The sequence below is a fragment of the Oncorhynchus gorbuscha genome, linkage group LG11 (genome assembly GCF_021184085.1).
Source record: "Oncorhynchus gorbuscha isolate QuinsamMale2020 ecotype Even-year linkage group LG11, OgorEven_v1.0, whole genome shotgun sequence".
In the NCBI taxonomy this organism is placed as follows: Eukaryota; Metazoa; Chordata; class Actinopteri; order Salmoniformes; family Salmonidae; genus Oncorhynchus; species Oncorhynchus gorbuscha.
This window is the reverse complement of record NC_060183.1, coordinates 61,043,950-61,070,805: the sequence shown is the minus strand read 5'-3', so window position 1 is coordinate 61,070,805 and position 26,856 is coordinate 61,043,950. Positions and strand designations below refer to the sequence as shown.

Here is a 26,856-nt window from a genome sequence, read left to right as displayed (position 1 = left end):
CATTATTCCAGAAACCCTAGACCCACTCCAATTTGCATACCGCCCCAACAGATCCACAGATGATGCAATCTCTATTGCACTCCACACTGCCCATTTCCACCTGGACAAAAGGAACACTTATGTGAGAATGCTATTAATTGACTACAGCTCAGCGTTCAACACCCTAGTAACCTCAAAGCTCATCACTAACTTAAGGATCCTGGGACTAAACACCTCCCTCTGGAACTAGATCCTGGACTTCCTGATGGGCCTCCCCCAGGTGCTGAGGGTAGGTAGCAACACATCTGCCACGCTGATCCTCAACACTGGAGCTCCCCGGGGGTGCGTGCTCAGTCCCCTCCTCTACTCCCTGTTCACCCAGTTTGCAGACGACACAACAGCAGTGAGCCTGATCACTGACAACGATGAGCCAGCCTATAGGGAGGAGGTCAGAGACCTGGCCGACTGGTGCCAGAATAACAACCTATCCCTCAACGTAACCAAAACTAAGGAGATGATTGTGGACTACAGGAAAAGGAGGACCGAGCACGCCCCCATTCTCATCGACAGGGCTGTAGTGGAGCAGGTTGAGAGCTTCAAGTTCCTTGGTGTCCACATCAACAACAAACTAGAATGGTCCAAACACACCAAGACAGTCGTGAAGAGGGCACGAGAAAGCCTATTCCCCCCTCAGGAAACTAAAAAGATTTGGCATGGGTCCTGAGATCCTCAAAGTTCTACAGCTGCAACATCGAGAGCATCCTGACTGGTTGCATCATTGCCTGCTATGGCAATTGCTCTGCCTCTGACCGCAAGGCACTACAGAGGGTAGTGCGTACGGCCCAGTACATCACTGGGGCAAAGCTGCCTGCCATCCAGGACCTCTACACCAGGCAGTGTCAGAGGAAGGCCCTAAAAATGGTCAAAGACCACAGCCATTGACTGTTCTCTCTACTACCGCATGGCAAGCGGTACCGGAGTGCCAAGTCTAGGACAAAAAGGCTTCTCAACAGTTTTTACCCCCAAGCCATAAGACTCCTGAACAGGTAATCAAATGGCTACCCGGACTATTTGCATTGTGTGCCCCCCAACCCCTCTTTTTACGCTGCTGCTACTCTCTGTTTATCATATATGCACAGTCACTATACATTCATGTTGGGCCGACCAATCAGTGCTCCCGCACGTTGGCTAACCAGGCTATCTGTATTGTGTCTGCCACCCACCACCCGCCAAGCCCTCTTTTACGCTACTGCTACTCTCTGTTCGTCATATATGCATAGTCACTTTAACCATGTCTACATGACCATACTACCTCAATCAGCCTGACTAACCGGTGTCTGTATGTAGCCTCGCCACTTCTATAGCCTCGCTACTGTATATAGCCTGTCTTTTTACTGTTGTTTTATTTCTTTACGTACAATACCTATGGTTCACCCAATACCATTTTTTTTACAATTGGTTAGAGCCTGTAAGTAAGCATTTCACTGTAAAGTCTACACCTGTTGTATTCGGCGCACGTGATAAATAATAAACTTTGATTTGATTTAAAGATACAGAGATTTCTGTCCATGTGCGGGATTTTTTTGGACGTAGTTGCAGCCCACTCCGCTGCCACTTCCCCCACCTTGTTGGGCGATGAACGCATTTCTCTGGTGCAGCCTACAAACTTTATGCTGTACACAAAGTACATGGTAGACACGTTCTAACTACTGCATTCCATGCTTATTAAGCATAAGCACAATTTCATTTTAGTTTTTCAGGAGGGGAGTTATGATCAACATATCTTTTACAAATTCACAGATAGTTGTTTTGTTGCCAAAGAGCAAAACTCAAGTGGGGAGTTACATGAAGCTATCTACAGTAGGCAGCATATCAAATACAAGCAGGACACAGACAGGTATTCTAATTAGCGATTACAAATTTGGTCCTGGCATTTTATCCACACCACCCCACATCACTGTGCACGCCACCAATTCCCCAGTGACACATGCACAGGGGCAGGGCACACACTTTCAATATAGGAATCATGAGGATAAGGTCCTTTCCCGTTTGACAAAATCATGGTTTTAGCAACCCAAAATCGGACGTTTTGAGTGATGTGGCAATGTAGAATGTGCTCTTTCTATATTTATAGGCACCGTTTTTACGATCCATGATTTTGTCTGTCTAACTGGTGACAGAGTCGAAACAGGTCTCTTTGTTGATGTTTGACTTTGAATGTGAGTTTGTGTAAACTCAGTTCAGCCTATCCAAAAACGGGGGCTGGCCGTTGCCCAATGATCAGCCAAGGACTCATTATAGTTTAGTATAACAGACAAATTGTGCAAAAATCGGCGGCCATTTCACCTTTTCATTTTCTTATTTTTGTATTAAACATGTATTTTTGTGCGTGTCAATTTCGGCAAGCCCACCTAGGGCTGTTATGGTGACCGTATTACTCTAATCACTCTGAAATCAATGCAAACGCAATCGAAAATCAAATCAAACATTTCATGAGAGCCCTGGAATTCAGAGTTTGAACAGAATAGGACCATTGAGACTCAGCTGCTTATAGCTGGCTGAAACATGGAATGAAATAAGTGTTCCTACAGTATAAGCCCATGTTGCACAACATTTCTATACGCTATGTTATGTAATTGTGTGAGAAAACTGAGTTTTGATGGCCTCTATTAAAAAGAGCAGGATCCCATCAGCTTTCTATAGGCTAGGCCTACTATTTTATTTCTCAACTTTCCTAATATTAAGTAAATTTCTTTGCTTTACAACCGGAGTATCCTACCCGGCCTGCATGAAAATGAACCGTGGGAAAAGTGTCCTCCATTCGCGATTCAAGTGAATACGTCCTTTTGAACATAACCTTTTTTAATTATCAAAATGCATTTTTTGGGCAGAAATGCCTTCTGGAATGTGAACTTTCATTTGCCTTAATAACAAACTTGTATGCCATCTGTTAATAAGAATACAATTGTTAAATTACGAGCCTAGTTGGTTTAGCCATGGAAAAAGTCAGCAACCTTCCCGCTAGCCATGGGAAGATGGCTGTCGTTTTACAATTCCGTAACCAATTGTGCTATTGTGTATGTTTTATCGCGTTATTTGTAACATATTTTGTTTCTACCACCGTGTCTTATGACCGAAAAGAGCTTTGAGAAATCAGGACAACGATTACTCACCCCGTACTGGAGGAATACTTTTTCTTCAACGAGTCGGGAGGGAAGGATTTACTTCAAACGCACAACAAGGCCCTCATCCCAGTCATTCGCAGGAGAAAGAGACGGAGGTATCGGGGATGACGGAAGCATGCATGAGAGCATCAACTGTTCCGGACGACTGTGTGACCACGCTCTCCGTAGCCGATTTGAGTAATAGCTTTAAACAGATCAACATTGATAAGGCCTCGGGGCCAGAAGGATTACCAGGACGTGTACTCCGAGCATGCGCTGACCAACTGGCAAGTGTCTTCACTGACATTTTCAACCTCTCTCTGTCTGAGTCTGTAATACCATCATGTTTCAAGCAGACCACCATAGTCCCTGTGCTCAAGAACATTAAGATAACCTGCCAAATTGACTTTCGACCTGTAGCACTCAAGTCTATAGCCATGAAGTGATTTGAAAGGCTGGTCATGGCTCACATCAATACCATTATTCCAGAAACCCTAGACCCATTGCAATTTGCACACCGCCCCAACAGATGATACAATCTCTATTGCACTTAACACAGCCCTTTCCCACCTGGACAAAAGGAACACCTATGGAAAATGCTATTCATTGACTACAATGCAGCGTTCAAAACCATAGTGCCCTGAAAGCTCATCACTAAGCTTGGGACCCTGGGATGAAACGCCTCTGCAACTGGATCCTGGACTTCCTGACGGGCTGCCCCCCAGGTGGTAAGGGTAGGTAACAACACATCCGACATGCTGATCCTCAACACTGGGACCCTCAGCGGTGTGTGCTCAGTCCCCTCCTGTACTCCCTGTTCACTCATGACTGCTTGGGCCAGGCACGACTCCAACACCATCATCAAGTTTGCCTGATCACCAACAATGATGAGACAGTCTATAGGGAGGAGGTCAGAGACCTGGCCGTCTGGTGCCTGGTGCATAGTCACTTTAACTCTACCTACATGTACATATTACCTTGACTAACTGGTGCCTCCGCACATTGACTCTGTACCGGTACCCCCTGTATACAGCCTTGCTATTGTTATTTTACTTCTGCTGCTCTCCACTTTCTGGAGGACTGAGTTTTGAAATCAGTAGAATTAGAGTATGATAGCAATGGAGATGCAGAAAATTCTGCAGTTTGATTGCAAATACGCAGACGGAGTCGAAAAGAGAACACAGAAGGCTCCAGATTACGTCTTCAAACTAAGGGCAACCATGGCATCTGCGACAGAGAGGGAGAAGCGATCATCAGTGTATACGGACGGGTAAGAGAGTCTAGCTAACTACATTTTCAGATATTACAAGTTTCTAATTTCGTCAGAAAGTCATTTTCATTTAAAATTAGCTGGCTGGCTGGCTCGCTAGCCAACGTTAATAATAATAATAATAATAATAATTATGTTATGTGTATGATCTGTGTAGTGATATTATTCGTATCTCAGAGCCATTTGCATTGTTAGTTATAGCCTAATGAACATGGTTGGTTAGCTATCTGTAGATGAATGCAGGGTAGTAATGTTATGAGTTGGGACTATGGTTGAATTCTAGCTAGCTAAGTACATGTCTAAACAAAAGACTTGACTATGCAAGTCACTAATTCAATAGAATGTTTATGATGTCACTGCGACAACTGTCGATAAACGGAGCTGGTAAATTCGCTTTGGCTATTTACTCCGATTTCAGTGCGTACTCGTCTGAGTGTGCCAGAGGCACAGAATAACTGACACATTTCCAAAACGTTCAACACCTATTAAACATGGCCGGTGTCACTAAACGTTGGCAAAAAACATCATTAAATTGCTGCCAGCAGCACAGTTGCAGTCACCAACGCTCTGGATAACATAAACACAGCCTAACCAGCTCTGCTTTGTTTCTGGAAGTAGCTAGCCAATGGTAGCCAGTTAGCTTGGGTGCTTGACTGCTGTTGTTAGGTCAGAACGTTCGGATCAACCCTACTTTCCTGCCAGTGTCAAGTGTGCGCTCCAAGAGCAAAACGCTCTGGATTTATGAACGGCCAATCTGACAATGCTCTGACAATGCTATGAACACCCAGAGCACACTCTGGCACTCCAGATTAAATGTACGATTACACCGGTAGTATAAACCAGCCTTTATTCTTGAAATATTTAGAGAAGGGTCGGGCTAAAGCTTAAAAGGGTGTGAACGATGCTGAATGGGTGTAGACAAAAAGGATCTCTCCAGTAGGTACCAAAACACTCAAGTTTTTTCATATAATAAGCTAATGTTTCTTTAGACCTGCCTAAAATAAATAATGGATTTATTGTGATAGTGTAGGCTATATTAAATGTTAGACTTTTTTAAATGTAGCTGTTCCAAAAAGGTCAAAATCAGTGGCTTGTAGGCTATGCGTGGAAGCCGGAGATACTAAACGTGTTTATGTTAATTAATGGTCAATTAACATTAGACCGGCAGTTACCGGCTGACAAAATTTCATGACCACCGCAGCCCTAAGCCCACCCACCCATCTGGTATTTGCCAGCATTGCCAGATGGCCTATCCGCCCCTGCAGTTAGAGTGTTATTTTTCAGCAAATCTGGCTAGTGTGGCTATGTTATAGCAGCAACTACAAATATTATCCTACATCATTAGACAAAACGCAGATTGTTTTTGATCCAATGAAATGTGTAGGGACAGCATCCTCCTTGTGCACCTGCAATATCCATTACAACAGATAGAGAAAGTTGTAGCCTTCAAAATGGCCTTGAATGTTCATTCAAATCGCAGCAGGGTTTTAATTTCAGCCGTTCAGAAATATGAGGCAGAGACATAGGCTACATCATCATGTTTCAGAAGAGGGTGAGTAAAAAGATTACGTTTCATGAGGGGCGGGGCGGTGTCAAAAACTCTGTGTTCGGAGACACGACCTTTAAATCAAATCAAATCAAACGTTATTTGTCACATGAGACAAATACAACAAGTGTAGACCTTACCTTGAAATGTTTACTTACAGGCCCTTAACCAACAGTAAAGTAAAAAATTATAAAAAGTAACAATAAAATAACAATAACAAGGCTATATACAGGGGGTACTGGTACCGAGTCAGTGTGCAGGGCTACAGGTTACTTAATTTGTCATTTGTACATGTAGGTAGGGGTGAAGTGACTATGCATTTATAATAAATAGCAGGTAGCAGCAGCAGTGTACCAAACCAATGGAGGGGGTCAATGTATATAGTCTGGTTGCCATTTGATTAATTGTTCAGCAGACTTATGGCTTGGGGTAGTTAAGTTAAGTTTCTCTGTTAAGGAGCCTTTTGATCCTCGATTTGGCGCTCCGGTACCACTTGCCGTGCGGTAACAGAGAAAACAGTCTATGACTTGGGTGACTTACAGACTCATTCAGGGAGAGGTTGAAAATATCAGTGAAGTTACTTGCCAGTTGGTCTGCGCATGCTTTGATGACAAGTCCTGGTAATCAGTCTAGCCCCGCGGCTTTGTGAATGTTGACCTGTTTAAAGGTCTTGCTCACTTCGGCTACCGAGAGCAATATCACACAGTCATCCACAACAGCTGGTGCTCTCATACATGCTTCCGTGTTGCTTGCCTCGAAGCGAGCATAAAAGGCATTTAGCTCATCTGATAGGCTCGTGTTATTGGGCAGCTCACGTCTGGGTTTCCCTTTGTAGTCCGTAAAAGTTTTCAAGCACTGCCACATCCGACGAGCGTCTGAGTTGGTGTTGTAGGATTCAATCTTAATCCTGTATTTATACTTTTCTTGTTTGATGGTTCATCTAAGGGCATAGCAGGATTTCTTATAACCGTCAGGATTAGTGTCCTGTTCCTTGAAAGCAGCAGCTCTAGCCTTTAGCTCGATGCGGATGTTGGCTGTAATCCATGGCTTCTGGTTGGGATATGTACGTACGGTCAATGAGGGGACGATGTCGCGATGCACTTATTGATGAAGCCGATGACTGAGGTGGTATACTCCTAAATGCCATGGATGAATCCTGGAACATATTCCAGTCTGTGCTAGCAAAACAATCCTGTAGCGTAAAATTCGCGTCATCTGAACACTTCCATATTGAGCGAGTCACTGGTACTTTCTGCTTTAGTTTTTGCTTGTAAGCAGGAATCAGGAGGATAGAATTATGGTCAGATTTGCCAAATGAAGGGCGGGGGAGAGCTTTGTATGCATCTCTGTGTGTGGAGTAAAGGTGGTGTAGAGTTTTTTTCCTCTGGTTGCACATGTGACATGTGACAAACTGATTTAAGTTTGCCTGCATTATAGTCCCAGGCCACTAGGAGCGCCGCTTCTGGATGAGCATTTTCTTGTTTGCTTATGGCCTTATAGAGTTGGTTGACTGTGGTCTTAGTGCCAGCATTGGTCTGGTGGCAAATAGACGGCTACGAATAATATAGATTATAACTCTCTTGGTAGATTGTGTGGTCTACAGCTTATGATAAGGTACTCTACACCTCAGGTGAGCAATACCTCGAGACTTCTTTAATATTTGACATCACACACCAGCTGTTATTGACAAATAGACGCACACCACCACCCCTCGTCTTACCAGACGTAGCTTCTTCTCTGTTCTGCCAGTGCATGGAAAATCCTGCCAGCTCTATATTATCGGTGTCATCGTTCAGCCACGACTCGGTGAAACATAAGATGTTACAGTTTTTAATGTCCCGTTGGTAGGATAATCGTAATCGTAGGTCGTCCATTTTATGTTTCAATGATTGCACGTTAGTCATTAGGGATGGACGTCAGTGGGAGTTTACTCGCTTGTGTAACGGATTTCCTCCTCTTCTTCTGAGGAGGAGTAAGGATCGGCAAGTGTCCATATTGATTTATTCAAAAACACAACTGAACACTGGAATGTGAAATATACTAAACTGAAACAGTACAGTGAGGCCCAAACACCCACACGGAAACAAACACCCACAAACCAAAAGTGAAACCCAGGCTACCTTAGTATGATTCTCAATCAGAGACAACTAACGACACCTGCCTCTGATTGAGAACCATACTAGGCCGAACACAAAAACCAACATACAAAAACAAACAGACTGCCCACCCCAACTCACTCCCTGACCATACTAAATCAAAGAATAAAATAACAGAGCCATGGTCAGAACGTGACAGCTTGCCTATGGTGAAGCATACAGTTGAAGTTGGAAGTTTACATACACTTAGGTTGGAGTCATTAAAACTCTGTTTTCAACCACTCCACAAATTTCTTGTTAACAAACTATAATTTTGGTAAGTCGGTTAGTCATTCCCCCCCCCCAAAATGGACAGACAGATTATTTAACTTGTAATTCACTGTATCACAATTCCAGTGGGTCAGAAGTTTACATACACTAAGTTGACTGTTCCTTTAAACAGCTTGGAAAATTCCAGAGAATTATGTCATGACTTTAGAAGCTTCTGATAGGCTAATTGACATCATTGGAGTCAATTGGAGGTGTACCTGTGGATGTATTTCAAGGCCTACCTTCAAACTCAGTGCCTCTTTGCTTGACATCATGGGAAAATCTAAAGAAATCAGCCCAGACCTCAGAAAAAAAATGGTAGACTTCCACAAGTTTGGTTCATCCTTAGGAGATATTTTGAAACGCCTGAAGGTACCACGTTCATCTGTCCAAACAATAGTATGCAAGTATAAACACCATGGGACCACGCAGCCATCATACCACTCAGGAAGGAGACGCGTTCTGTCTCCTAGAGATGAAAGTACTTTGGTGCGAAAAGTGCAAATCAATCTCAGAACAACAGCAAAGGACCATGTGAAGATGCTGGAGGAAACGAGTACAAAAGTATCCATATCCACAGTGAAACGAGTCCTATATCGACATAACCTGAAAGGCCGCTTAGCAAGGAAGAAGCCACTGCTCACATACCACCATAAATAAGCCAGACTACGGTTTGCAACTGCACATGGGGACAAAGATCATACTTTTTGGAGAAATGTCCTCTGGTCTGATGAAACAAAAATAGAACTGTTTGGCCATAATGACCATCGTTATGTTTGGAGGAAAAAGTGGGATGCTTGCAAGCCGAAAACCGTGAAGAACGGGGGGGCAGCAATCATTTTGTGGGGGTGCTTTAATGCAGGAGGGACTGGTGCACTTCACAAAATAGATGTCATCATGAGGGAGGAATATTACGTGGATATATTGAAGCAACATCTCAAGACATCAGTCAGGAAGGTAAAGCTTCCAAATGGACAATGACCCCAAGCATACTTCCAAAGTTGTGGCAAAATTGCTTAAGGACAACAAAGTCAAGGTATTGGAGTTGCCATTACAAAGCCCTGACCTTAATCGTATAGAAAATATGTGGGAAGAACTGAAAAATCGTGTGCGAGCACATAGGCCTTACAAACCTGACTCAGTTACACCAGCTCTGTCAGGAGGAATAGGCCAACGTTCATACAACTTGTGCGAAGCTTGTGGAAGGCTACCCAAAATGTTTGACGCAAGTTAAACAATTTCTTGACAATGCTACCAAATACGAATTGAGTGTATGTAAACTTCTGACCCACTGGGAATGTGAAATAAAAGCTGAAAAAAAGGAATTCTCTCTACTATTATTCTGACATTTCACATCCTTAAAATAAAGTGGTGATCCAAACTGACCTAAAACAGGGAATTTGTACTGGGATTAAAGTCAGGAATCCTGAAAACGGAGTTTAAATGTATTTGGCTAAGGTGTATGTAAATTTCTGACTTCAACTGTACTACAGCTTGCATAACACATGTTATGTTTTATCCTCTCAACTATGACATTCATCATCGTGTGCACATCATGAAAACATTTAGTACAGGGACACCATCAGGTTGGCGATCACTGAGTCCCCTTGGGACTCTGTGTGTTCATAACTACTCTCTTTCATCCCCATTAGAAGTTAGGAGAAAACAGATGCCAGCATATTTATATGTCAATACAGAATCATATTACGTTCTCCCAGGAGACACATGCATGCATCTCTCTGCTTTCTATCCTGTCATGAGCTTCACATGTCAGAGCCCTGCTGCACTGGTGAAACAACTTTAGCATTAGTGCTGGTGTTGTTTGGCTCCTGCTCCATTTGATTCACAGCTAACCACCACAGCCTTCCCCTAGGGCCAGGCCTGCCTCTCAGACACACTTTAACAGCCATTAGTGAGCTGCCGCTACACAACTGCTACCTGAGTGTATTGCGCGCCCGTGTGTAGGCCTGCTTGAGTGTATTGTTCCATCATAACCTTTGCTGTCTTGCTTCAGTGCACTATTAATATATACAGTGTTGTCTGGAATTATTGACACCTTTGATAAAGATGAGCAAAAATGACTGTATAAAATAATCAATTAAACTACTGAGCTATATTGTATTATAACATTTTGGGGGAAATTATATAATTTTATACTAATACAACTGCTCACAATTGCTCTTGATTTTGTGGCCAATTAACCATATCTTTGTGGTTGGGATTATTGTCTTGCTGGAAGATCCACTTGCGGGCAAGTTTCCTCCTGGCAGAGGCAACCAGGTTTTCAACGGTATTATGAACTTTACCCAGTATAAGGATATTTTAACCAAAAACCTGGTTCTCTGCCATGAGGCTGAAGCTTGGCCACAAATTGGATCTTCCAGCAAGACAATAACCCCAAGCACACATCAGAATTCACAAATAAATGGTTAATTGGCCATGACAATGGTTAATTTGGCAATGGCAATCTCAGTGTCCGGACTTGAAACCCATTGAAAACCTGTGGTTTCAATTGAGGCCAGTCCATAAGTGCAAAGGATTCTGTATGGATGAATGGTCTCGCGGTCTGAGGCACTGCATCTCAATGCTAGAGGCGTTACTCCAGACACTGGTTAGATTCCAGGTTGTATCACAACTGGCTGTGATTAGGAGTCCCATAGGGCGGTGCACAATTGGCTCAGCGTCGTCCGGGTTTGGGTTTGGCCAGGGTAGGCCGTCATTGTAAATAAGAATTTGTTCTTAACTGACTTACCTAGTTAAATAAACATTTTATACAAAATAAAAGATCCCTCCTAATGTGTTCTCCAACTCATAAAACATTTCAGAAAAAGGCTCTGTGCTGTTATTTTACATTTACATTTAAGTCATTTAGCAGACGCTCTTATCCAGAGCGACTTACAAGGTGATGTATTGAAAACAGGGTGTCAATAACTTTGACCCCTACCTAAAATATTAATTGTTGAACAAAATCTCCTTCTCTGAGCAATTGTATTAGTATAAAATAATAACATTTCCCCATTTGTTGAAGCATACAGTATAGCTCATGATTTAAAATATTTATTTTATAGTCATTTTTGTTCATCTCTATCAAGGGTGTCAATACTTTTGGACCCCACTGTATGCCAGTGTGCTGCCAGTGACATTCTACAGTGGCTGTCTATAACCTGAGACATCTACACAGACAGACAGTAGAGACACAGCACAACGTCCAGATAACTCTCAGTAAATCCCTGATCGCATCCAGAGAAATCCTTCCTTCCATTACAGCTCTATGAGCCTCACAGCAATTTCTATGTCCAGGCTGCAAAGCCACACGTCCATGCATGGAAGTGGACTTCTCCACTGACCTTTACACTTAACCAATCCATAGACGAGCCTAGGGCCGTCCACTAGAACACCAGCTTTCCATTTGGAGAGATTAGGCCACTTTGTTCAGTGGAGCAAGCGAGTGACATGAAAAAGAAAGACAAAGAGAGAAAGAGCAAGGGGGGTGGGGGGTGGGATGGAGTAGACAGTGGATAGGTGGGAGACACCACTTCCAGTCTACTGTAAGTAAACTTGAGACCCAGACATGAACACCAAGCCTTGAGTGTGTCTGCTGATTTTTCTGGGAAAGAAAATGTAATTGCGTGTGCTCCAAAAAGATACTCCTGCTGAGTTTACAGATTTCATCTCACACAAACACAGTGTTGTCTAATCCATGCATGTGCCGATAGATTCACTATCCACGGGTCATCTAGCAAAGTTGAGCAGAGTTTATAACACAAGAAAAGAGTCAATCTGAGGTATATTTTTTGTTGTTGCTGTTTCTACTTTGAAGTTTAGATTAACAGAGTACTTGTGGATCAAGCCAGCTATTGGATGATCTGAGTTTGTGTGTGGCAAATGGCCACACAGATTAAAATAAAAAGAGTTGCTCTACAATACTGGCCGCATTTAGAATAATTATCGTCAGTTGTCGGAGCTATCTGTTGATAGCAGAGCAGAGTTAGATGTGTTAGGAGAATAACGATCCGACTACTGGCTCCAGAACAGAACATTGAACAGAACATTGAAGTTCGACTACACAAGGAGACAGTTTGAACTTCTGTAACTGTCTGTCTTAGTGGCTCTGAGAGAGGGGGTGTGTTAAAATACACACTGAGGTGTCGTAACAGAGTTGACAGGTTCTAGCTCGCTCTCCCAAAAAATAAATGTCTTCCGTGAACTATCACTCACACTTGACTTTTTCCCCCCTTACTTGCACTGATAGCTACTTTGAGGAAAATGTACGTACTATGACTGTGATATATGGCTGTCCCACATAGCTATTTTAGGATGAATGCACTAACTGTGAGTCGCTCTGGAGAGCGTCTGCTAAATGACTAAAATGTCAAACGTAAGAGTCAGTCATCTAATATTTAACATGTACTCTTCATGATTACAAAAAGGACAAGGAGCATCCAAGTTAGTTTACATTTAGCAGTTCATTAATTATGACACACACACACACATGCACACATGCACAGGTACTAGGGATGCAACACAGGTACTAGGGATATAACACAGGTACTAAGGATGCAACGCAGGTACTAGAGATGTAACACAGGTACTAAGGATGTAACACAGGTACTAGGGATGTAACACAGGTACTAAGGATGTAACGCAGGTACTAGGGATGTAACACAGGTACTAAGGATGTAACACAGGTACTAGGGATATAACACAGGTACTAAGGATGTAACACAAGTACTAGGGATGTAACACAGGTACTAAGGATGTAACACAAGTACTAGGGATGTAAAACAGGTACAAAGGATGAAACACAGGTACTAAGGATGTAACACAGGTACTAAGGATGTAACACAGGTACTAAGGATGTAACACAGGTACTAAGGATGAAACACAGGTACTAAGGATGTAACACAGGTACTAAGGATGTAACACAGGTACTAAGGATGTAACACAGGTACTAAGGATGTAACACAGGTACTAAGGATGTAACACAGGTACTAAGGATGTAACACAGGTACTAAGGATGTAACACAAGTACTAAGGATGTAACGTAGGTATTAGGGAAGTAACACAGGTACTAAGGATGTAAAACAGGTACAAAGGATGAAACACAGGTACTAAGGATGTAACACAGGTACTAAGGATGTAACGTAGGTACTAGGGATGTAAAACAGGTACAAAGGATGTAACACAGGTACTAAGGATGTAACACAGGTACTAAGGATGTAACACAGGTACTAAGGATGTAACACAGGTACTAAGGATGTAACACAGGTACTAAGGATGTAACACAAGTACTAAGGATGTAACGTAGGTATTAGGGAAGTAACACAGGTACTAAGGATGTAACGTATGTACTAAGGATTTAACACAAGTACTAAGGATGTAACACAAGTACTAAGGATGTAACGTAGGTATTAGGAAGTAACACAGGTACTAAGGATGTAACGTATGTACTAAGGATTTAACACAAGTACTAAGGATGTAACACAAGTACTAAGGATGTAACGTAGGTATTAGGGAAGTAACACAGGTACTAAGGATGAAACACAGGTACTAAGGATGAAACACAGGTACTAAGGATGTAACACAGGTACTAAGGATGTAACGCAGGTACTAAGGATGTAACGTAGGTATTAGGGAAGTAACACAGGTACTAAGGATGAAACACAGGTATTAAGGATGTAACACAGGTACTAAGGATGCAACGCAGGTACTAAGGATGTAACACAGGTACTAGGGATGTAAAACAGGTACAAAGGATGAAACACAGGTACTAAGGATGTAACACAGGTACTAAGGATGTAACACAGGTACTAAGGATGTAACACAGGTACTAAGGATGTAACACAGGTACTAAGGATGTAACGTAGGTATTAGGGAAGTAACACAGGTACTAAGGATGTAACATATGTACTAAGGATGCAATGCAGGTACTAAGGATGTAACATAGGTACTAAGGATGTAACACAGGTAATAGGGAAGTAACATGGGTACTAAGGATGTAACGCATGTACTAAGGATGTAATGCATGTACTAAGGATGTAACGCATGTACCAGGGATGCAACACAGGTACTAAGGATGTAATGCAGGTACTAAGGATGTAACGCATGTACCAGGGATGCAACACAGGTACTAAGGATGTAACACAGGTACTAAGGATGTAACACAAGTACTAAGGATGTAACACATGAAGTAGGGATGTAACACATGTACTAGGGATGCAACGCATGTATTATGGATGTAACGCATGAAGTAGGGATGTAACACATGTACTAAAGATGTAACACATGAACTAAGGATGTAACGCATGTACTAGGGATGCAACGCAGGTACTAAGGATGTAACACAAGTACTAAGGATGTAACACATGAAGTAGGGATGTAACACATGTAGTAGGGCTGTAACGCAGGTAGTAAGGATGTAACACAGGTAATAGGGAAGTAACATAGGTACTAAGGATGTAACACATGTACTAAGGATGTAACGCATGTATTATGGATGTAACGCATGTACTAAGGATGTAACACATGTAGTAGGGATGTAACACAGGTAATAGGGAAGTAACATAGGTACTAAGGATGTAACACATGTACTAAGGATGTAACGCATGTATTATGGATGTAACGCATGTACTAAGGATGTAACACATGTAGTAGGGATGTAACACAGGTAATAGGGAAGTAACATAGGTACTAAGGATGTAACACATGTACTAAGGATGTAACACAGGTAGTAAGGATGTAACACAGGTAATAGGGAAGTAACATAGGTACTAAGGATGTAACACATGAACTAAGGATGTAACACATGTAGTAAGGATGTAACACATTTAGTAGGGATGTAACACAGGTACTAAGGATGTAACACATGTAGTAGGGCTATAATGCAGGCACTAAGGATGTAACACAGGTACTAAGGATGTAACACATGTAGTAGGGCTATAATGCAGGCACTAAGGATGTAACACAGGTACTAAGGATGTAACACATGTAGTAGAGATGTAATTCATGTAGTAGGGATGTAAACGCAGGTACTAAGGATGTAACGCATGTAGTAGGGATGTAACGCATGTACTAGGGATGTAACACAGGTACTAGGGATGTAACACATGTACTAAGGATGTAACACAGGTAGTAGGGATGTAATGATTCACCAAATGATTCATCATTAGGTTTAGTCTGTCTGGGAGTAAACCATCCTGGTCCGTGAAGGGGCTGTTTTTTTTTGTAATCCGTGATTGACTTTAGACCCTGCCACATACCTCTTGTGTCTGAGCCGTTGAATTGTGACTCTACTTTGTCTCTATACTGACGCTTAGCTTGTTTGATTGCCTTACAGAGGGAATAGCTATACTGTTTGTATTCGGTCATGTTTCCGGTCACCTTGCCCTGGTTAAAAGCAGTGGTTCGCGCTTTCAGTTAAGTGCGAATGCTGCCATCAATCCACAGTTTATGGTTTGGGAATGTTTTAATAGTTGCTGTGGGTACGACATCGCCGATGCACTTGCTAATGAACTCGCTCACCGAATCAGCATATTCGTCAATGTTGTTGTTTGACGCAATGCGGAACATATCCCAATCCACGTGATAAAAAGCAATCTTGAAGCGTGGAATCAGATTGGTCGGACCAGCGTTGAACAGACCTGAGCGGGGGAGTTTCTCTCTTAGTCTCTGTGTATAGGCAGGGAGCAACAAAATGGAGTCGTGGTCAGCTTTTCCGAAAGGAGGGTGGGGGAGGGCCATATATGCGTCGCGGAAGTTAGAATAACAATGATCCAGGGTTTTACCAGCCCTGGTTGCACAATCAATATGCTGACAGAATTTAGGGAGTCTTGTTTTGAGATTAGCCTTGTTAAAATCCCCAGCTAAAATGAATCCAGCCTCAGGATATGTGGTTTCCAGTTTACATAGAGTCAAATAAAGTTTGTTCAGGGCCATCGATGTGTCTGCTTGGGGAGGAATATATGCGGCTGTGATTATAATCGAAGAGGAATTCTAAGTCAGGTGAACAGAAGGACTTGAGTTCCTGTATGTTGTTATGATCACACCACGTCTCGTTAATCATAAGGCCCCTCTTCTTACCAGAAAGATGCTTGTTTCTGTTGGCGCGATGCATGAAGAAACCAGCTGGCTGTACCGACTCCGATAGCATGTTTAGAGTGATCCATGTTTCCTTGAAGCAAAGAACGTTACAGTCTCTTATGTCTCTCTGCAATGCTACCCGTACTCCGATTTCATCAACCTTGTTGTTAAGGGACTGGACTTTGGCAAGTAGTATGCTCGGGAGTGGTGCTCGATGTGCCCGTCTCCGGAGCCTGACCAGAAGACCGCTTCGTCGGCCCCTTTTATGGTGTCGTTGTTTTGGTTTGCCGGCTGGGATCTGATCCCTTGTCTTGGGTGGTGGACAAAACAGAGGATCCGCTTTGGGAAGTCATATTCCTGGTCGTAATGATGGTGGGTTGACGTTGCTCTTATATCTAGTAGTTCCTCCCGACTATATGTAATAAAACCTAAGATTACCTGGGGTACCAATGTAAGAAATAACACGTAAAAAAACAAAATACTGCATAGTTTCCTAGGAACACGAAGCGAGGCGGCCATCTCTGTCGGCGCCGGAAGTATAAGTAGGTTAGTATTGTGGAATATTACTTTTTTGCAGTATTACTTTAGTGCCTTATTGCAAACAGGATGCATGTTTTGGAATATTTTTGTTCTGTACACTGTCAATTAGGTTAGTATTGTGGAGTAAACTACAATGTTGTTTATCCATTCTCAATTTTCTCCTATCACAGCCATTAAACTCTGTAACTGTTTTAAAGTCGCCATTGGCCTGATGGTGAAATCCCTGAGCGGTTTCCTTCCTTTCTGGCAACTGAGTTAGATAGGAAGCCTTTATCTTTGTAGTGACTGGGTATATTGACACACCATCCAAAGCATAATTAATAACTTCATCATGCTCAAAGGGATATTCAATGTCTGCTTTTTTTTTTATTTTGACCCATCTACCAATAGGTGCCCAAGTTTGCGAGGCATTGGAAAACCTCCCTGGTCTTTGTGGTTTAATCTGTGTTTTAAATTCTCTGCTCGACTGAGGGACCTTACAGATAATTGTGTGGGGGACAGAGATGAGGTAGTCATTCAAAAATCTGGTTAAACACTATTATTGTCATGTTTGTCATTCATTGTCATGTCTTGTCCCTGTGCTCCCCATGCTATTCGTTTCCCTCTGCTGGTCTTGTTTGGTTCTATCCTCCTCTCTCCCCCCTCCCTCTCTCACTCTCTCGCTCTCTCTTCTCTCTGTCGTTCCGTTCCTGCTCCCAGCTGTTCCTATTCCCCTAATCATCATTTAGTCTTTCCACACCTGTTCCCGATCCTTTCCCCTGATTAGACTCCCTATTTATTCCTTTGTGTTCCGTCCCTGTTCCGTCGGTTCCTTGTTTTGTATTCCATGCTGTAATTGCGTTTCGCCCTGTCCTGTCGTGTTTTTTGCCGTGATTGTGTATCACCCTGTCCTGTCGTGTTTTGTGCCTTCTTCAGACGCTGCGTGTGAGCAGGTGTCTCAGTTGACTACGGCCTGCGCCTACCCGAAGCGACCTGCAGTCTGTGGCCGCTTCTCCAGTTGTTTTCCCCTCTACTATCTAGAGGATTTCAGTTATTCGGTTTTGAGCATTAATAAACTCTGTTTCTGTTAAGTCGCGTTTGGGTCCTCCTTCACCTGCATAACAGAAGGAACCGACCAAAGAATGGACCCAGCGACTTCAGACGCTCATTACACTGCCGTCGAGTTCCAAGGAGCCATGCTCGGCAGACACGAGCAGGAATTGTCTGCTGCTCGCCATGCCGTGGAGAACCTGGCCGCTCAGGTTTCCGACCTCTCTGGACAGTTCCAGAGTCTACGTCTCGTGCCACCTGTTACTCCCTGGCCTGCCGAGCCTCCTGAACCCAGGGTTAATAACCCACCTTGCTACTCCGGGCAGCCCACTGAGTGCCGCTCCTTTCTCACGCAGTGTGAGATTGTGTTCTCTCTCCAACCCCACACATACTCTAGAGAGAGAGCTCGGGTTGCTTTCGTCATTTCACTCCTTACTGGCCGGGCTCGAGAATGGGGCACAGCTATCTGGGAGGCAAGGGCTGATTGCTCTAACAGATTCCAGAACTTTAAAGAGGAGATGATTCGGGTTTTTGACCGTTCAGTTTTTGGTGAGGAGGCTTCTAGGGCCCTGGCTTCCTTATGCCAAGGTGAACGGTCCATAACGGATTATTCCATTGAGTTTCGCACTCTTGCTGCCTCTAGTGAGTGGAACGAGCCGGCGCTGCTCGCTCGTTTTCTGGAGGGACTCCACGCAGTGGTTAAGGATGAGATTCTCTCCCGGGAGGTTCCTTCAGATGTGGACTCTTTGATTGCTCTCGCCATCCGCATAGAACGACGGGTAGATCTTCGTCACCGGGCTCGTGGAAGAGAGCTCGCATCAACGGTGTTTCCCTGCTCCGCATCGCTACCATCTCCCTCTGGCTTTGAGACTGAGCCCAGGCAGCTGGGAGGGATTCGCATCTCGAATAAGGAGAGGGAACAGAGGATCACCAACCGCCTGTGCCTCTATTGCGGAGTTGCTGGACATTTTGTTATTTCATGTCCAGTAAGAGGCCAGAGCCCATCAGTAAGCGGAGGGCTACTGGTGAGCGCTACTACTCAGGTCCCTTCATCTAGATCTTGTACTACTATGTCGGTCCATCTACGCTGGACCGGTTCGGGTGCTACATGCAGTGCTTTGATTGACTCTGGGGCTGAGGGTTGTTTCATGGACGAAGCATGGGCTCGGAAACATAACATTCCTTTCAGACCGTTAGACAGGCCTACGCCCATGTTTGCCTTAGATGGTAGTCATCTTCCCAGTATCAAATTTGAGACACTACCTTTAACTCTCACAGTATCTGGTAACCACAGTGAGACTATGTCTTTTTGATTTTCCGTTCACCGTTTACACCTGTTGTTTTGGGTCACCCCTGGCTTGTATGTCATAATCCTTCTATTAATTGGTCTAGTAATTCTATCCTATCCTGGAACGTTTCTTGTCATGTGAAGTGTTTAATGTCTGCCATCCCTCCCATTTCTTCTGTCCCTACTTCTCAGGAGGAACCTGGCGATTTGACAGGAGTGCCGGAGGAATATCATGATCTGCGCACGGTCTTCAGTCGGTCCCGAGCCAACTCCCTTCCTCCTCACCGGTCGTATGATTGTAGTATTGATCTCCTTCCGGGGACCACTCCTCCTCGAGGTAGACTATACTCTCTGTCGGCTCCCGAACGTAAGGCTCTCGAGGATTATTTGTCTGTGTCTCTTGACGCCGGTACCATAGTGCCTTCTTCCTCTCCGGCCGGGGCGGGGTTCTTTTTGTTAAGAAGAAGGACGGTACTCTGCGCCCCTGCGTGGATTATCGAGGGCTGAATGACATAACGGTTAAGAATCGTTATCCGCTTCCCCTTATGTCATCAGCCTTCGAGATTCTGCAGGGAGCCAGGTGCTTTACTAAGTTGGACCTTCGTAACGCTTACCATCTCGTGCGCATCAGAGAGGGGACGAGTGGAAAACGGCGTTTAATACTCCGTTAGGGCATTTTGAGTACCGGGTTCTGCCGTTCGGTCTCGCCAATGCGCCAGCTGTTTTTCAGGCATTAGTTAATGATGTTCTGAGAGACATGCTGAACATTTTTGTTTTTGTCTATCTTGACGATATCCTGATTTTTTCTCCGTCACTCGAGATTCATGTTCAGCACGTTCGACGTGTTCTACAGCGCCTTTTAGAGAATTGTCTCTACGTAAAGGCTGAGAAGTGCTCTTTTCATGTCTCCTCCGTTACTTTTCTCGGTTCCGTTATTTCCGCTGAAGGCATTCAGATGGATTCCGCTAAGGTCCAAGCTGTCAGTGATTGGCCCGTTCCAAGGTCACGTGTCGAGTTGCAGCGCTTCTTAGGTTTCGCTAATTTCTATCGGCGTTTCATTCGTAATTTCGGTCAAGTTGCTGCCCCTCTCACAGCTCTTACTTCTGTCAAGACGTGTTTTAAGTGGTCCGGTTCCGCCCAGGGAGCTTTTGATCTTCTAAAGAACGTTTTACGTCCGCTCCTATCCTCGTTACTCCTGACGTCACTAGACAATTCATTGTCGAGGTTGACGCTTCAGAGGTAGGCGTGGGAGCCATTCTATCCCAGCGCTCCCAGTCTGACGATAAGGTTCATCCTTGCGCTTATTTTTCTCATCGCCTGTCGCCATCTGAGCGCAACTATGATGTGGGTAACCGTGAACTGCTCGCCATCCGCTTAGCCCTAGGCGAATGGCGACAGTGGTTGGAGGGGGCGACCGTTCCTTTTGTCGTTTGGACAGACCATAAGAACCTTGAGTACATCCGTTCTGCCAAACGACTTAATGCCCGTCAAGCTCGTTGGGCGTTGTTTTTCGCTCGTTTCGAGTTTGTGATTTCTTACCGTCCGGGTAGCAAGAACACCAAGCCTGATGCCTTATCCCGTCTGTTTAGTTCTTCTGTGGCTTCTACTGATCCCGAGGGGATTCTTCCCTATGGGCGTGTTGTCGGGTTAACAGTCTGGGGAATTGAAAGACAGGTTAAGCAAGCACTCACGCACACTGCGTCGCCGCGCGCTTGTCCTAGTAACCTCCTTTTCGTTCCTGTTTCCACTCGTCTGGCTGTTCTTCAGTGGGCTCACTCTGCCAAGTTAGCGGGTCATCCCGGTGTTCGAGGCACTCTTGCGTCTATTCGCCAGCGCTTTTGGTGGCCGACTCAGGAGCGTGACACGCGCCGTTTCGTGGCTGCCTGTTCGGACTGCGCGCAGACTAAGTCGGGTAACTCTCCTCCTGCCGGTCGTCTCAGACCGCTCCCCATTCCTTCTCGACCATGGTCTCACATTGCCTTAGACTTCATTACCGGTCTGCCTTTGTCTGCGGGGAAGACTGTGATTCTGACGGTTGTCGATAGGTTCTCTAAGGCGGCACATTTCATTCCCCTCGCTAAACTTCCTTCCGCTAAGGAGACGGCACAAATCATTATTGAGAATGTATTCAGAATTCATGGCCTCCCGTTAGACGCCGTTTCAGACAGAGGTCCGCAATTCACGTCACAGTTTTGGAGGGAGTTCTGTCGGTTGATTGGTGCGTCCGTCAGTCTCTCTTCCGGGTTTCATCCCCAGTCTAACGGTCAAGCAGAGAGGGCCAATCAGACGATTGGTCGCATACTACGCAGCCTTTCTTTCAGGAACCCTGCGTCTTGGGCAGAACAGCTCCCCTGGGCAGAATACGCTCACAATTCGCTTCCTTCGTCTGCTACCGGGTTATCTCCGTTTCAGAGTAGTCTGGGTTACCAGCCTCCTCTGTTCTCATCCCAGCTTGCCGAGTCCAGCGTTCCCTCCGCTCAAGCGTTTGTCCAACGTTGTGAGCGCACCTGGAGGAGGGTGAGGTCTGCACTTTGCCGTTACAGGGCACAGACGGTGAGAGCCGCCAATAAACGCAGGATTAAGAGTCCAAGGTATTGTTGCGGCCAGAGAGTGTGGCTTTCCACTCGCAACCTTCCTCTTACGACAGCTTCTCGTAAGTTGACTCCGCGGTTCATTGGTCCGTTCCGTGTCTCCCAGGTCGTCAATCCTGTCGCTGTGCGACTGCTTCTTCCGCGACATCTTCGTCGCGTCCATCCTGTCTTCCATGTCTCCTGTGTTAAGCCCTTTCTTCGCACCCCCGTTCGTCTTCCCTCCCCCCCCCTCCCGTCCTTGTCGAGAGCGCACCTATTTACAAGGTACATAAAATTATGGACATGCGTTCTCGGGGACGGGGTCACCAATACCTAGTGGATTGGGAGGGTTACGGTCCTGAGGAGAGGAGTTGGGTTCCGTCTCGGGACGTGCTGGACCGTTCGCTCATCGATGATTTCCTCCGTTGCCGCCAGGATTCCTCCTCGAGTGCGCCAGGAGGCGCTCGGTGAGTGGGGGTACTGTCATGTTTGTCATTCATTGTCATGTCTTGTCCCTGTGCTCCCCATGCTATTCGTTTCCCTCTGCTGGTCTTGTTTGGTTCTATCCTCCTCTCTCCCCCTCCCTCTCTCACTCTCTCGCTCTCTCTTCTCTCTGTCGTTCCGTTCCTGCTCCCAGCTGTTCCTATTCCCCTAATCATCATTTAGTCTTTCCACACCTGTTCCCGATCCTTTCCCCTGATTAGACTCCCTATTTATTCCTTTGTGTTCCGTCCCTGTTCCGTCGGTTCCTTGTTTTGTATTCCATGCTGTAATTGCGTTTCGCCCTGTCCTGTCGTGTTTTTTGCCGTGATTGTGTATCACCCTGTCCTGTCGTGTTTTGTGCCTTCTTCAGACGCTGCGTGTGAGCAGGTGTCTCAGTTGACTACGGCCTGCGCCTACCCGAAGCGACCTGCAGTCTGTGGCCGCTTCTCCAGTTGTTTTTCCCCTCTACTATCTAGAGGATTTCAGTTATTCGGTTTTGAGCATTAATAAACTCTGTTTCTGTTAAGTCGCGTTTGGGTCCTCCTTCACCTGCATAACAATTATTGCACACAGAGTGAGTATATGCAATTTATTATGTGACTTGTTAAACACACACACACAGTTTTGTATTGCTATCCTGCTGGGGACCAAATAATTGGTTACCATCTAAAGTCCTATTTTCCCTAACTCCAAAACCTAAATCTAACCCTAAAATGAACCCTAATCCTAACTCTTAAACCTAACCATAACCCCTAACCCTAACCCTAACCCCTATGCCTAAAATAAAATGTTCCTCCTGGCGACCGGCAAAATGTCCCCACTTGTCTGAATTTTCCTTGTTTTTTTTCTTGTTAAACAAAAAAACACACACACACAGCTCAGATAGATCCAGCTCAGATAGATCCAGCTCAGAGAGGACCAGCTCATCAGCAGCAGATTTTAATTTAGATTGTAGAATGGATGCGTGTATGCAACAAATGTTATTGCATATCGAACCGAATCGCATCGATTCTTTCTTCTAATCAAACCAAATTGCGCTGAATAGTTTCAAACTAAAACGTACTGTTCCTGTATCGTATCGGAGCCCATGTATCTTGATACAAATGGAAACGGGAAAGATGCACATCCCTAGAAGGTATACACACATATACACACACATCAGAGACATGAAGGAGCCAGATGGGAAGGTAACTGGACAAAAGCAGACACCAGACAATACAAATTTAGAGACGGAAGGAGCTCGATTGTAACTGTGTGGAACAAAATTGCCACATGGTGAGGCAATAATATTTTAAGGTTTGGACTGAAGCATGGGAACAGTCAATAAACTGCATTTTAACCCTCGTTTTATCACTCCAAATGAAATGATAGACTATGGGGAGATTGGGATGAAAAACACAGTGTTTCTGTGTGTGTATGTGTATTTTTGTGTGTATGTTTGTGTGTGTGAATACATATTTGTGTATGTGTGTAAGCATGTGAATGTACAGTATATGTGTTTGTGTGGGTAGGTGCATAAAAGTGTCTGCATTCATGTGAATGTACAGTATATGTGTTTGTGTGGGTAGGTGCATAAAAGTGTCTGCATTCATGTGAATGTACAGTATATGTGTTTGTGTGGGTAGGTGCATAAAAGTGTCTGCATTCATGTGCATGTACAGTATATGTGTTTGTGTGGGTAGGTGCATAAAAGTGTCTGCATTCATGTGCATGTACAGTATATGTGTTTGTGTGGGTAGGTGCATAAAAGTGTCTGCATTCATGTGCATGAGTTTCTATGTCACACCAGTGTGTGTCCCACCTGTGCCCTCGTCAGTGTGTTCCTGAGACTGGTGCTGGCTCTGGTGGACCCACTCCCCATTGCACTTGAAGAAGATCTGCAGGGCTGGCCTGGCCCGGCACTTGAGCTTGATGGGGTTGCTCTTGACGATATAGGCATCATCGGGCTCCTGCAGGAAGTGGGGGAGGGTCCCTGACGTACCATGCTGCAGAGCATCACTCCTGGAACCTGGAGACAAGGAACATGACATTAGACTAGAGTATAGACTAGATAGAGTAGTGTAGAGTACGGTATAATAAAGTAGATTAAAGTAGAGTACAGTAGAATAGAGTAGAGGGGAGTAGGGTAGTGTAAAGTAGAGTTGAGTAAAGTAGGTTAGGGTGAAGTAGACTAGAGTAAGTTAGAGTAAAGTAGAATATTAGTAACGTTCCACAAATATCGATAATACAGTAACCCAAATGCCTCAAAAGTGTCTCAAAAGTACATCCATAACAAAACATTTGCAACAATGTCTAATGAATCAAGAAAGTGTGTGAGATGATGACACCCAACTCAGCCTCACATTTCCATAGAAAACACTCCCACAATAGCCGCTGCTCAACCACCTCAACATGATGACAGTCTACACCTCATTGACACTCTTTGATCTTTCAAAAGGCAAGTCCTTCACAATCTGTTCATTTCAGAGAGCGATTTGGTAACAATAATTAACTGCAATAATTCCTATGTCTGACTCAAACAATAATCAGGTGTGTGTATGTACAGTGTGTGTCTGTGTATGTGTGTGTGTGTAATGTATGTGTAGCAGGTGTAATTATACTCTGACTAATCTCCCGCTTCGCTTTCCTCCTGTAACCTCTCATGTACTGTATGTGTGAGATAGAGCTCTGAATCGGGTTGGATACCCATGGTTACCGCGGGTGAGCCGCAAAAAAACTCTGCTGGTGGGTGAAATTAAAACATTCGGCTCGCAGTTCAGAACAATTACATTGCGGGTCGGAAACATTTTAAATCAAGATAATAATGCATTCTGTTGTGTTGCATTGTGTTGTGAATTCCATTCTGTGAGCGGTGAGGCAGACATAAGGCTACCAGTAACGCACGTATTGAGAGTGTGTGGAGCAGGGAACCTTCTAGGGCTGTGACGGTCATGGAATTTTGGATGACGGTAATTGGCCAGCCAAATGAAGGCTGTCACTGTAATAACTGTTCCAATCTCTCCGCTCCCGACTGCCTGTGCTGCCATAGAAATAGATTGAATAGAACAGTCGTCCCCATTCAAGTCAATGATGGCATAATGGGTAGACTGCCGGCCATTGCAAGCGTACCCATAGGAGCAAAACAGGAAGTAAAATATGCGCTAAAATATGTGCTGTGATTTGTTGATTCAACTCAACTCAATCACAAAAAATACATTCCATTGCATGAGCCACATTCTCTGGTCTGATGAAACCACGATTGAACTATTTGGCCTGAATGCCAAGCGCCACGTCTGGAGGAAACCTGGCACCATCCCAACGGTGAAGCATGGTGGTGGCAGCATTATGCTGTGGAGATGTTTTTCAGCGGCAGGAACACTAGCCAGGATCGAGGGAAAGATGAACGGAGCAAAGTACAGAGAGATCATTGAAGAAAACCTGCTCCAGAGTGCTCAGAACTTTAGACTAGGGTGAAGGTTCACCTTCCAACAGAACAATGACCCTAAGCACACAGCCAAGACAATGCAGGTGTGGCTTCGGGACAAGTCTCTAAATGTCCTTGCATGGCCCAGCCAGAGCCTGGACTTGAACCCAATCGAACATCTCTGGAGAGACCTGAAAATAGCTGTGCAGCGACGCTCCTCATCCAACCTGACAGAGCCTGAGAGGATCTGCAGAGAAGAATGGGAGAAACTCCCCAAATACAGGTGTGCCAAGCTTGTAGCGTCATGCCCAAGAAGACTCAAGGCTGTAATCGCTACCAAAGGTGCTTCAACAAAGTACTGAGTAAAGGGTCTGAATAACTATGCAAAAAGTTGTAAAACCTGTTTTTGCTTTGTCATTATGTATTGTGTGTAGATTGATGAGAACAACATCTATTTAGTCCATTTTAGAATAAGGCTGTAACGTAACAAAATGTGGAAAAAGGTCAAGGGTTCTGAATACTTTCTGAATGCACTGTATGTGTGTGATCGAGGGGTATGTCTCTTTATAAGTAGCGGGGTGCACTCTCCAGCTCCAGGATTATAGCTAGCCGAGTTTCTCTCCAACATCTAATCCATCTCCTCCCTACAGAAGCTTTCCTGCAGGAGGAAGACTCCTGTTTGAAGGGAAAAGATAAATGACTGTGTATGTGATGGACTGGCTGTGTGTGTGTGCTGCATGTATGTGTCCGTGTGTGTATTTGATGTTCTAATTTGTGTGTGTGCGTTTGATATTCTGACTGTGTGTGTTCCGGCTGTGAAAATCACAGCCCTCACTGGCATCTACCTCCCTCTTCCCCATAGTGCTACGCTCTTTCTCTCTCCCTGGTTCATGGAACTGAACAAAGAGACATCCTTTTAATTTAGAAATGACTACCCCGGGCTACTGGAGCTACTTGTTCTTTTCTGGAATGCTCCATTTTGTTGGTGTGTGGCGAGGTGACATGCATTATTTGTGTTTGAATAGCAACAAAACACATATGCCAGCACACATCCACACACTGACAGAGAAATATACAGAAACATAGGTGTGCACTGCACA

General features: G+C 44.5%; 1 protein-coding gene across 2 annotated transcripts in view; it reads right to left on the bottom strand.

Annotated features, from left to right (window-relative positions):
- Positions 1-26,856, bottom strand: part of unc5da (unc-5 netrin receptor Da) — a 315,483-nt gene that overhangs the window by 76,558 nt on the left and 212,069 nt on the right. For both annotated transcript variants that reach the window (XM_046370349.1, XM_046370350.1), the window contains exon 2: positions 24,155-24,361. In XM_046370349.1, coding sequence (XP_046226305.1) covers positions 24,155-24,361 — 207 coding nt within the window. The remainder of the gene's footprint in view (positions 1-24,154; positions 24,362-26,856) is intronic.